The 13,713-nt window shown below is 40.6% G+C and overlaps 1 protein-coding gene across 1 annotated transcript in view; it reads left to right on the plus strand.

Moving 5' to 3' along the window:
- RIOK1 (RIO kinase 1) overlaps positions 1–12,124 on the plus strand; it is a 33,360-nt gene extending 21,236 nt beyond the window's left edge. Inside the window, exons 12-16 of the mRNA XM_018562554.1 lie at positions 2,267–2,332; positions 6,366–6,485; positions 8,822–8,875; positions 9,924–10,061; positions 11,814–12,124. Coding sequence (XP_018418056.1) covers positions 2,267–2,332; positions 6,366–6,485; positions 8,822–8,875; positions 9,924–10,061; positions 11,814–11,924 — 489 coding nt within the window. The 3' untranslated portion in view covers positions 11,925–12,124. The remainder of the gene's footprint in view (positions 1–2,266; positions 2,333–6,365; positions 6,486–8,821; positions 8,876–9,923; positions 10,062–11,813) is intronic.
- The last annotated feature ends 1,589 nt before the right edge of the window (positions 12,125–13,713 follow it).

Genomic DNA, 13,713 nt, shown 5'->3' on the forward strand with positions numbered 1-13,713 from the left:
TGTGGGGGGGGGGGGGGGAGGGGGTTTGTGTGTGGTTTTTTTTCCCCCTCACTTTCTACCACTACTGTCTGCAATAATGCTGGAAACAGCATCTTACAGAGTGACCGCTAACATAAAACCGCTAACATAAAACCAATCTCACATTAAGCCATCATGAAAATAAATGGGCAAAGTGAAAGTGTCTCTCTAAGCCCATTCCTCATGTTGCTAAGCCGCACTCTTGTAATTAAACTGTCAAGTGCTATAACAGGGGTGGGCTACTCCAGCCCTCCAGCTGTTGAGCCTCCCAAGTCCCATGATACATTGCAAGACTGACAGTTACAGGCATTACTCACAGAGGCATGCTGGGATTTGTAGTTAAAGCACAGCTGGAGGGCCAGAGTTGCCAACCCCAATGCTAGAACATCAATAGACAGTAGACGCCATTGTATATGACATTTGAATGGGATGTACTCGACCTGGGGAGAAGGTAAAGCACCGCATACAGCTTGTGTTTGTGATCGAAGGGATCCACAGCATTGTTAGTAGCTTAGGTCCTTATGTTAAAGTCATATTCACTTTAACCGCCTCCAGGCCGGCTGTTGTAGAAAAACGGCCGGCCGGGAGCATCCTGGATGTAACAGGCCGTGTATATACAGGCTGTTAGCCCCGCCCACTCGTGTATGTATGAGAGCCGAAAACCACCAAAATGTAAGAACAGGCAGCGATGCCTGTTTACATACAAGCAATCCGCCGGCGGATCGATAGTATGGGGTGCCGATCAGAGCGCAGCCTCCCGCTGGTCCCGGGCTCCGCTGTGCACGGTGTGAGCCTGGGACCACCATGGTGGCTCTGTGACAGGGTATCAGAGGGAGATCAGTACACCATCTCCCTCCGGTCCCCTCTCCACTGTCAGAATGCGGAAGTGATGTATAATACATCACTTCCGCATTCTTGAGTCACTCTCCAGCTTGAGAAGCTGATGAAGCAGATCTCCGCTTCATTGAGGGTTTCAAGGTGACATTAGGGGTTTTGGAGACCCCTGATCTTTCCATAAAGAGGACCTGTCGCATATCTTTGCTATTACATAGGGGGGTTTCTTAGCCCCCCATGTGATAACAATAGAGTTAAACAATTAGTCACACATGAAAAAATTAAAAAAAACACAAAAATGTTTTGTAAAGTCCCACCCATACGTACACGCATGCAAACATGCGTCGGGTGCGCATACATGCGAAAACGACGGTTACGCCCATTACGCCGCACATGTTACATATCGCTGCGAACATCGGAATAAGAGCAATAGTTCTAGGGCCATTAATCACTGATAACACTAAACTGATGAGCGGTAAAAAAAAAAGGTCATGGTCAATTTTGGGAATGGTAGTTTTTTACAATTTTGCGTTTACGTGCAATTTTAAAGCTCAACATGTTTGGTGTCTATTTACCCGAGGTGACCCCGTCTTTTATATTTTATAAAAAAATTGGGTAATATTTTATAACGGTTTTTTTTCAAAATTTTCAGTAATTTTTCCTTAATATAGTAAAAAATAAAAACCCCAGTGGTGATCAAATACCAACAAAAGAAAGCTCTAACAGTACCCAGAAAATGTTCTAAAATTAATTTCAGTACAGCATTGCATGACGGAATAAATGTCAGTCAAGGTACCGTAGCGCTGAATACTGAAAAATTACCTGGCCAGGAAGGGTGTGTAAACAGCAGGTCAGCAAGTGGTTAAAGTCCAACTCCAGCTTTAGATTTTTTTTTTTTTTTTTAGGTAATTGACCTGAACATTTGTAAATGAAAGAAGTGGCAGATCGCTTTGAAATACCTGATCTATGGCTCCCACAGACTCACCACTCTGCGATACAGTGCCAAGACACCCATGTTATAGGTCTTGTGCTGGTTGGATTATGGTGTATGCCATTGTCCTGTGTTGACACAAATTCATCCCCCAACACATTGTTTCATTCTTATGATTCTTCAGCTCAGACAACAATATTATTTGGTCTAATCTACGATAGAGGACTGTGATATCGGTATAATCAGATTATGGTATAATGTTTACCTTCCTTTTATGAATTGCTTCACTCCCAAGAATTTCATAGATCATTGTAAGCATAAGGAGGCCCTTGAAGCAGAGATATTTGTTTTTAATGATTGACAATTATAACATTACACTTGCCCTGCTATTATTATCCTTTACACAAAACTGATGATTGATTTTGTATGGAGGCCTTCACTGTTATCCTATTAAATATCTGTGTGTGTGTGTGTGTTTTATAGGCTATGGAGATAGCAACTGAAAGAACAGAAGAAGAAAGATCAAGTCAAGATAAGGTGGATGAAGAGGTAAGTGCAGCATATGAACAGTGTAACAACCAATCAAATATCAAACCTAATAAAATGTGAGATACAGCTGCAGTGTCAACAGACCCTTGATACTGGGCTGAGGACATTCTAAATCTGGAGAACTCAAGGTAATAAACACGCTTTAAACCAACCAGCATGTCTTTGGAGTCTGGGAAGAATCTCAGGGAAGCGCAGGGAGAATATGCAAACTCTAAGCAGATAGCGCCCTGGCCCAGGATTCAGTCCGAGGACCCCAGTGCTGCCAGGCAGAAGTGTTAACCTCTAACCCACTGATTTACTAAAGCTAAGAGTATTGATCTTTTAAATTGTTAAATATTTACTTCAGTTATCCAGTCATGTGCAGAAGAAAAAAAATTAACGTGGATTTACTTTTCACAAGGATAATTGAAGTGAATATTCACACAATTTGTTGTATGAAGATTCCCTACTCCTTTTTCATTCAGCCCCATAATCTCTAGATCTTCTGCAGAAGCAGGCAACAAGTGCAGAGTTAATGTACTTTTTTGTAAGATCGCTCTAAATGCACTGCACACTCTGAAACATACGCACCCTGTATTAAATATCGTAAAAAAATGTTTTTAAAACTTTAATATCTGTGGAAAACAATTTCAAATAACATTCCCCAAAATTCTCTCATGTTCTCTTTAGATTTGTGTTCAACTCATTGTTTTAATCATTAGGTCTGCTGTTATGAAATGGTTGCCTTATGTGTAAAGTGTATGTAAAGTAGAGAAGGGTTTAAACCCCAAATCATTTAATTATTTTCTAGTCTGTGTCTAGCTGGGGCAAATTCTGTTTACTCATTTTCTTGATGCGTTCCCATAAAAGGAAGCAAACAGAACTTCTGGTCATCGAGACTGTCACAGGAACGAGTGTCCCTATTGGAAGATTTTTCCTCGCCTGCTATTCAGATGGCAACTCAGCATTTTTGTATTTTCCTTCTCTTACTGTCTTGGGGACAATGAACCTAGGACTAGGGGTCGACCGATTAGTGAATTACCAATTAATCGGGGCCGATATTCACAAATTGTTTATCGGTATTGGTTAAATTTACAGATATTACCAATAATAAACACTGAACGAATTTCAGCCGGTTCTTGAGGAACTGGCCGAAATTAGCACAGTGGGTGCTGCTGTGTGGCTGGCATCCCTCGAAGAGCTCATCAAAGGAGATGGTCAGAAAATCTATGTAGGAACAGAGCTGGCAGCCATTGAGCTGCCAGCCCTGTTCAGATATTCTAACAGAGGCTGGTGGCTGTTGTCAGAATAAAAAAAAACAGCAGATGTACCTTTCCGTAAATAGCAGGCAGTGGGTAAACAATAGCCAGCCTGCTATTGTCTATTTCAAATTGTAATAGCCAAAAGCAGTCTGGCTATTGCACCCACCCACTGCCTGCTGTCAATCAACAGAGGAGCGGATTTGAAGAAGAAGTTTCTCATTTAGGGTCTCCTCTGCTGATTGACAGCTGGCAGTGGGTGAGTGCAATAGCCAGACTACTATTGGCTATTGCAATTTGAAATAGCCAATAGCAGGCTGGCTATTGCTCCCTGCCACTGCAGATCAGTCAGGTCCTCTCCTCTGCTGATGGACAGCAGGCAGTGGGCGGGTTTCATATCCAGCCTGCTATTGCTATTTGAAATAGCCAATGGCAGGCTGGCTATTACATTGCCCAATGCCTGCTGTTTACATTTAGCTGTTGGCTCTGGAATCCTGTCGCAGGCAAATTAATGGGGCAGGGGCTCAGCTGGATGTAAACGGAATATCAGTACCTTTTTTATATCGGTTATCGGTCTGAAAGGTTGCCCATAATCAAGATCTGTTCTAAATAATCCATATCGGTCACCAGACAATGTACAAAGGATCTAACCCTCCCTAACTTTGTCTCAAACTAAAAAAAAAAGCCTAAGTGTTTTTCTCCATAGTTCTCCTAAGGGTCACAGGAGAACACAAACTAGCATCCTCCCGTGACCCAAAGCTCAGCATACTGAGATTGCCGCAGCCGGGACAGATCCTGACATTACTGTCGAGATCCACCCAGCTGCGTGATTGACAGCTGGCTCTGCTTATCTAGAGGCAGAGCCAGCTGTACCCGCCCCCTCCCCCGTCCGTTCCGCCAGTCAGCGCTGAAGGATCGGATAGGGGGGGGAATCCCTGCAGTCACGGCTCTTTGCAGGGATAGATCGAGAGGTGAGCGAGCGACGGTATGTGTACGCTCACTTCCCAATCTATTGAGCTGACCTGTGACCGTTTCATTGTCACAGGTCGGCTAGAACTATGAGGCTGAGCAACTTTCACTCGCCTCATAGTTTTCCTTTAACATACACTTTAAAGAAGAGCTCTGGGCATATGAAAAATAACCCTTGCAGTGGGGCTACACCGCACTGCAAGGGTTAAGTGCTCATTTTTGCCTAAAGTCTAGATCGAGACCAGTCCCTGCAGCTTCTTCTCCCCTGGGCTCTAGCGGTCTAAAGATATGCAAGTCATCATGTTTAATACAGTGTATTAGATGTGAGGATGCCGAGGGACATACCACCGCCAAAACAGAGGGAGAGAGGTGAGCGATCGCTACCGCAGAACTGAGGATCTAGTGAGTATATTTTTTTTTTTTTTTTTTTTAGACCACAGACAAAAACAAGCAGTAGGTAGCCCCACTGCAAGAGTGAAGTTTTCATATGCCCACAATTCTTCTTTGTGAATCCTTATGTGCATTATATGGCATATTTGTGTACTGATTAGCACTGTGTACTGTACATGACTCTGCCTGAACTTTATTCTGATTTTTTGAATACTCACTACTGTTTGGTTATTTAGTTTATTTGCTTTTTGTTTTTGTCATTGAGGTTGCATAAGTAAAAAGTATTATTTAAACATTGCACAGTCACATTTTGTTACATTGCCTTGCCTGCATCCTATGCCTCTGTAGAAATGTATCTTCCAACGTTTTCCAGTGCAGAGCTAAAACATTTGTTCAAACTATTCACTTTACATCCTCTGATTTCAGTAGTTATTTAGAAGGTGTTTTGAATTTTTTTTGCATTCTGTGTTGGTGTTACTTTTCTGTTCATTCAAAAATACATTTTTGTTAATCTTGAGACTGTATTGGCATGTATTTATCTGGTCACTAGTGCCAATAAGTGTTATTTCTGTCTACAATTTGGCTGCGTGTGAGAGCATCCCAGTTTAAATGTTAAGTAGCTGAAGTTTAGTCCTGCTGTGTGCTTCACAGGTTTGAATCAATGAATATATAATGTATAGTAGGGATGCACCGATACAGATAATCGCCGATAGCAAATACCAGAAGTCCCTTAAGAAAGCCAGGCGGTGTGTAATGATTTGCCGGCCGGCTTCCTGATCAGCCGGTAAGCCGTCTTAATGCTCCCTCGTCACCAGCATGGAGCCGGCTTTCTGGCCATTGAGGAAGCTTGGGGGGCGGGTAATGACTCCCTGCCCGGCTTCCTAATTTGCCAGCTTACCGACCAATCAGGAAGCCGGGCGGCAAATCATTACAGGCCGCCTGGCTTCCTGATTGCCCAGTAAGCCGGCTCCATGCTCCCTCGTCACCAAGTGCATGGACTTGTTTTCCCGGCTAGTCAGGAAGCTGGGTAGCTTGTAATGGCACGCTGCCTGGCTTTCTGATACCGAAAGTTCTAGTATCGGGATAAGCATCGGGAGCATTTGGGTGAGTACGAGTATTGGTATCGGTGCATCCCTAATATATAGCATGAATTTTGAGGAATCCCATAGTGTTTTGGTCTGCTTTTTTTCAAAAAGGTGGCGCAGGGCATGTGTTACTTTGGCACAAGTACTAGCAATAGTTATGTTTAACTTCACCTGACTTCATGTATGTGGCACTCTTAATCTCTGCCAGAAAACTGATTTATGTGCCTCCAATAAGTTTATCAGATTAAAAACATGGATTGCTAAATTAAATGTATGTCTGTCTTTTACAGGCCTTGTAATATCTGTGAACTTACATCTCGGTCATATTTAATCACAACTCTTTATTTGTAGGTGTTTAAGAAGGCATATATTCCCCGAACTCTGAATGAGGTGAAAAACTACGAAAGGGATGTTGGCATAATGCAGAAGTTAAAAGAAGAGGACCTATCATTGAACACCCAACATGATAATGTGAGTACATTACCCCATTGTAGTTGCTCTACAGTTTGGTAGTCAGCTGTAATATATTAACATTATAACACATTTTATTAATATGTTTTCTTTTGTAGCAATAACTGTAAGTGGCATGTTACTTTTTAGTGAACCTGGATGGCCAAAGCAACAAGTTAACTTAAAGTGACATTAAACCCTCAGATTTTTTTAACCTAAACCAATACTGTAATGTGTGCCTTACTGTAATCCATGGTTGTTTCCCTTCTCTTTGCTGCTCTTCCTTTTTAAATCCTCATGTCTTCTCATGCTGGGGGAGAACTTCCCTTTGCAGAGTCCCTCTTCCTGTAGTGCTGGCTCAGGTTGTGAACCTACACACAGACACCATCTATCCATTTCAGAGACAAGGCAGTCTGCTGCAAAACAGAAGTTCTCCCCAAGCATGAGAACAGATACAGATTTAAAAGGAAGAGCAGCAAAGAGAAGGGAAACAACCATGGATTACAGTAAGGCACACATTACAGTATGGGTTTATGTTAAAAAATCTGAGGGTTTAATGTCACTTTAAATGCCTGCCCATACTTACCTACCCTTCCCTCCCCAACTGCTGCATTCAGCCATTGGAGCAAATCGAAAAAACCCTGCGTAAACTTCAAGCCACTGTGGTTGGTGTTTGCGCAAGGCTAAAGACTCTCTCTATTCCTCATTCCTCACTGTCATGTGACAGTGCCTGGGCCTAATGATTGCTTACTTACCTCCCTAGCACTACATCCTGGTAGGAAGGACAAAGAGCGATGTGCTCACCATACCCAGAATTACCTTGTATTTTCCCATTTTTAGGCCAGTATAATTTAGGGAAGAGAGCCACCTTTTTAACTCACTGGTGCCCAACCTGTGGCCTTTTGGCACCTATTTTGCATCCCTCGGGGCCTCACCTAGGTTTATACTTGGGGCAGTAAATGGATTTTGCTGAGAGGAATATCAAATGTAGCACAAATCATTTTAGGGGCTATCTCTTGTTGCGTGCCTGCAGTCTCTGACAGTTTTCTGTAGCATTACATTAATTGAATATTATGTGCTGCTTTTTGGTGATATCAGGGGCCCTGTATCAAGAAAGTTAACCACCACTGGTTTACATGAACCAGCAGGTTTACCCTTCATAAGCAAAACACAGGTTTGCATTAATAAACTGGTAGTAAATTTAAGCTCAGCTGTTCCTTTTTAACCCCTTTGTGCCCAGGGTCATTGAAGCCTTGATACCTAGGCCAAATTTAGAAGTCAGTATGAATCCATTAACACTATATATACATTGTTTAAACTAGTGTATTTATGTTTTAGTACTGTTATTGTATCTGACAATTACAGAATTAAACAGATGCACACTGCCATCTTCAGATTTCAGTTGTGTCTACAGGCTGAAAGTTGTTTTTGTGAATGAGGCCTCCATTCTGCATGCGATCACTATCATAGCTGACATAGTGAACCAATCCGAGAGATCAGGACTCTCTCTGATTGGTTCAGGACTCTCTCTGATTGGTTCTCTGTCAATCGATAGGGACCTAAGCTATCTAAAATTTGATTTGACGGCTATCGGCAGCACACAGTGTTGGCTGGTAACTGTCAGACGGGAACATAGATTAACATTCCCTCATCCTGGAGCATTGTGCAGGGCAACTGTAAGTAAAATAGAAATTTTAGGCTGACAGTCTTCTGTGATAATGTGGTGATGATTGCATTGTTGATTCTGCTTCAGTATTTGATTGACTCTCACAATGACTAGCCATTGATAAGGAGAATATTTTAAATGGTGCACTTTTGTTTGGGTTATGCAAGAGTCTGGCCTTCTTTAGTTATCAAACTGTACAGGTTCATTAAAATAAAGGATTCCTAATTCTGCCTTATTCAGCTTTATCTTAGTCCAAACCTGAGACTTTAATTAAATTATCAAGAGGTTAGAGGTCATCTTAAAGCAAACATTTGGTGGCCTTACCCAGCTGCACATACCTAAAATTGTTATGCTCCCACACTGCTTCTTCTGTCCTCCAGGGGAGACAAGAGGAAGCCCTGTTTTAAACTCCAGGTCATGACTTGGATCCTACAGCAGGCTGAGAACACTCTACTTGCCCCCAGGTGACAGTGCTGGTTGAATAGTCTGTACTCCTCTTCTATAGGCTCTCCCCACAGCTACATTATTATTAGCAATGACAAAGTCATTACACTAAAAACTAGCCCCACAGATCCCTATCTGTGGTGATCACAAAGTACAGCCTAACTCGCTGCTGGCAAAGATAAGGTTTACAGTACTGAGAGGAAATTGTATACAAATAAATAGTTGTTCTGGTTTTATTTATTTGTAGATTCTCTATCAGACTGTCACTGGCCTAAAGAAGGACTTGTCGGGTGCTGAAACGGTAAGAAAATGTATCGGAACTGATTTACATGTTTTTGCACAGTGTTGAGTCAAGTTGTCTCTAAAGCTTACCATGCATGACCAGATCGCCGAGGCTCCATTAGTTAGACTGATGATTGTTTCTGTATGCTAGTGTGTTTCCTCTTGGTTCCTTGTCAACTATAATGAAGCTGTATAAACTGAACCTAATATAGGTTAAAAGTCCAGTCAGACAGGACTGTTTTGCTATAACCCCTAAATGACTGCCATTGCAGTGCTTGGCAATATATTCCTCATTGTAACAATAAAAATTACAATAACCTATAGTATAGTTATTTTATTATACATTTATACATGTGTATTTTACCTGTCTTTTTGTCTCTAGGTTAATGGGCATTTAAGCTAATTGCTAAATATAATGCAGGTAGACAGAATCAACTCAGCAGTTAGCCTAATTTACAATACGGAGCCTAATTTACAATACGGGTGTGCTCCTCACTTGTCATGTAGTCTACCCTTATAATCTTCTGTGATCCCCACATTGTCTAAAGCAGATATTTTATTAAACAAAAATAGACAAGACCTTAATTTGGCAAAAGCTGTTATCTTGGAAGTACAAACTGAAAATATTAAGTTTTCTTTTGAAAAGCATTTTATATTTTATTAAGTGACACTAAACTCGGGAGTTACATTTTTAAAATGCATTCAAGTACTATAACTATTGCCAATACTGGAACTTATTTGTGTATCACTCGGCTGTAGATCCTCCAATCATCTCTGAATTGGTGCTGACACTGTCCTTCCTTGTTCCCCATGGTCCCTGTGTGTGTTGTAAAGTAGCAGAAGGAAGACATTGTCGGCACGAATTCACAGAGGATTTGAGGATCTACAGCCGAGTGATATACAAATACAATATATTTTTGTTAATGGTTTAGGTACTTGAATGTATTTTTAAGATTTAACTCCTGAGTTTAATGTCCCTTTTTTAAATGAGAAAAAATATTGTTGTTCAATGCTGATGAGAGTAGGCTGCCTGTAGAACATTTCTAATGTCCCCATTATGTGTGCAGATACCGGCTCTGCTGCAGAACACTGATCAAGGGCAGCAGGAGGACTCTGATGGTCAAAGTGAGGATGAGTCCACTTCAGACTCTGAAGAAGGAGTTCACCGGAAAGATCAGACTCCTGACGAAGAAATGGATAAAAAAGTGAGTGGATGATTTCATTGTTAAGACAAGTCACATTAAACTTTAAAAGTAACTTGTGACTGCCATTGTTGCAGCCCAGAAATTGTATCAGTGCAGTCAGCCATGATGATCTGGTCCTCAGGATGCTCAGATTATCTTTTGCCATTTACAAACTCAATGCCATATGTTTAACAATAAACAATGAATCTATTATAGATTGGGCTGCTTTGAATCACCAACAAACAAAGATCAATTTATTTTTTAATCAGATTTTTCATCAGAAATGATTGTCTCTTTTCAAATAAAATAGTTTATTGATAGATCCACCCATATAATTCAGTTAAACCTAGAAACTACAATTCTTTCACCAGAACAATCAATCTCATGTGAATGGCCAGCATAAAAGGTATGTGATGATTGAGATCTGAGACTGAGAAGTGAAGATGCAGAAATATGTGACATCATATATCCTCCAATCACAGAATGTCTTGTATTCTTTAAAAAAAGACATTTTGTGAATGGACGAAAGTGAGGAAGGGCTAATAATTTACACACACTGTACTGGGTATGTACATTATCATTTTGTCAGGAGTGTAGCTTTACAATAACTGAAGGGAAGATTAAGGTGACCAAAATAAGGGGAGGGGGGGGAGCAGGGCCGGATTTCCCACAAGGCCAACCAAGGTCTGGCCTCGGGGCAGCAGGGAGTAAAGGGGCAGCAGGGGTGTGGAATTCCTATCTCCCGATGCCCAAGACATGTAGTTACAGGCAGGTGGTAGTTTTCTACATTTAGCCCTGCTTTGGGAAAGCAGGGCTAAATGTACAGTGGGGAAGCCGCCGCTTGTTTTGTACAAGTAATCCCGGCGATGTCGCCTAGATTACTTGTATGCAGCCCACAGGTCTGCCATTCTCTTATCCATGGGGGGCAGGTAGGGAGCACATTGAGTAACCTGGCCTTGGGGCAGCAGAGAATAAATCTGGCGCTGGAGAGATCAGATTTCCTTTAAATGTAAAACAGTTATGTAGTTGGAGGTTCTACAGGATTGGTTATGTGTTAAACAGATTGCTTAGGTAGGCCCTCGCAATAAATACAGAAGCTGTTGGTAAATCTACAGAAGAATCCACAATCATGACATGTGACCATCTTATGTCTGCCTAAAGTTTAATATGGGTATATTAGCAAGGGAGTTACAACATTGAAGTTCTTTCCTCTCCAGGCCTGGTCATGGATAAATGGCTAAGTAAAGAGACCATGAATAGAGAAGTACTGTCAACACAGTTAGCAGTTTGATGTAAGGGGGGGGGGTGTAAAAAAGAAAACAAAAGGGCGAGTCATGTGGAGAAAACAAATTGTGTCGCAGACACAGTATAGTATAAATGAAAGTAAAAAAGAATGTTTAGACCTTTTTTCATGGAAGACCGCAAATGAACACAGTTTTTTGCTTCATTGCGTTAAATTGTACAATAGTAGCTTTTACTCAAGTCTGTAAATTGGATTTTTATGTGATATTTTTCTCTTACACATGATATGCTGAAAATCTGATGTATTCTATTTAATTCAAGAATATCCCAAGAGAAAATTGCTTCATGGCACTATGTTAAAATAAAAAACTGGCAACGGTTCCAGTGAAACTTTATTCCTTTCATGTTGATTTATACGGCCACATTAAGCCTCTCCTTTCTTAAACTTGTTTGTGTGAATTCCTACAAGGCTCCCTGTGGCTTCAACCAGCCCTGCGTCCAGTTTATTATTTTATGCCGTTCTCTCTTTAGGAAAGGAAGAAACTGACCAAAGAAGCACAGAGAGAAAAGAGGAAAAACAAGGTCCCAAAACACGTGAAGAAAAGAAAAGAGAAGACGGCAAAGATGAAGAAAGGCAGATAATGTACAGCAAAGACTTGCTGTGTCATTTTTCCATCTTACAGATGAGCTAGCAACGTTACAATGTGTGCATGGACACGCAATGTCTAAAATTTCTAAAGACATTAATTAGACTCTTGTACTCGCAGTTATGATCATTTCAATGACCACCTTGATATCTATGGGACACAGTATTGGACTTCTTCAGGTCACCTCCTTTGGGGGAAAAGCCGACTAAACTGGAAGTTTTAAACTGATCTTGCTTTGTGACTTGTTTGGGTCATTCTCTGGCCATTAGATCTTTTCCTAATGTCCAGTGGCCATCTTTTGTCTTTAGTACTATTGATATCTACAGGAATTGGAAAAGATCAAACTGACTGTTGACTCGTCCCAAGGTAACATAATTGAAAGTGTGTAAACAATAAATTTGGAGCAACATTTTTACCATGTTTAAAGTAATATACATATCTTAAAAAAACATATTTTTACATTTTGGTTAAACCTGAGGTATATGAGGTATGCGGGTTAGACTTGATCAATTTTAGGGCTGCAGCAACTAATCAATTAAATTGATAATTGATTATGAGAATAGTTGGCAACTATTTTCATTATCGATTGAGAGAGAGATTTTTTTAATGCAACCAGTCGAATCGAAAAAACAATCGGGCAACTAATGGATTATGAAAATCGTTAGCTGCAGCCCTAAAATATGAATACATATAACGCATGAGCTGATATATTAAAAGATTTCTGGACCTCTATAGCTTTTTATATTTTTTTTTTTTATATTCCAATGTTCAAAGAGGTTAAATAGTAGGTCAAACAACTTCAGCCCCCTGCACTCCCACAAACCTATATTTTACAAATGCCTAAAGCTGGTCATACACCTACAGATTTTCTATGGTCAGATGTAAAAAAAAAAAGCAACAGATTCCTCCATCTATGCTAAATTGTGGATGGAGGAATCTCCCACTGGGCCAAGCTTCAGGATCTTGCTAGTCGGCCGTGCTGGCTCTGAAAACACCTGAACAATGCCTGATCAGATTGTTTAGGTATTTGTCCAGCCAGGGGGGTCAACTAGCAAGATACTGAAGCTTGGCCCAGTGGGAGATTCCTCCAACCACACAGTTTAGCGTAGATGGAGGAATCTGTTGCACATTTTCCATCTGACCATTGAAAATCTGCAGATAATCTATAGGTTTATGGCCAGCAAAGTCCAGAAACAAATTGTCATTAAACTCAATTTTGAAGTGATGCCATTGTTTTTTACTATTATTTGTTGAATATTACACAACCTGATTTATGCATCAATGCCGCATATTCAGCATAGAGGACTCTACATAGTCCAGCACAAAAGTATTGATCCTTGTAGTTTAGATAATAGGATATACCTGGTTTCAATGTGGGAATGTTTATAGACAGACTGCACTCCGTATAAAATGTTCTTGTATTCTAAACCCTTATTCCTATTACATTTTTAAAAAGATAACGTGTTATATATGTGAGACTTACACTCTATATAAATATAGAGTGGAAGTCTCACATTGACATATGTTATCATTAAAAATCCAAACGGTGAAGGATGGTTTGTCAGAGCATTCAATCTTGCAATCGTTGACTCAAATTAATTTAGTTTGAAAGCCCTTAAAAATTTCGTCCAGACCTGCTACTTGGATGGAATCCCACATGTATTATCCATATTTATTTTGTGCCTAACACATGCACATTACAAAATGTAAGATGTCCAAAATGTTCCACCGTGCCCTTTTGATTTTCCTAGTTTACTGTGGGTGAAAACAAATATGGATTGGAC

This window comes from Nanorana parkeri, unplaced genomic scaffold (assembly GCF_000935625.1).
Source record: "Nanorana parkeri isolate BGI_ZX_2015 unplaced genomic scaffold, ASM93562v1 scaffold584, whole genome shotgun sequence".
In the NCBI taxonomy this organism is placed as follows: Eukaryota; Metazoa; Chordata; class Amphibia; order Anura; family Dicroglossidae; genus Nanorana; species Nanorana parkeri.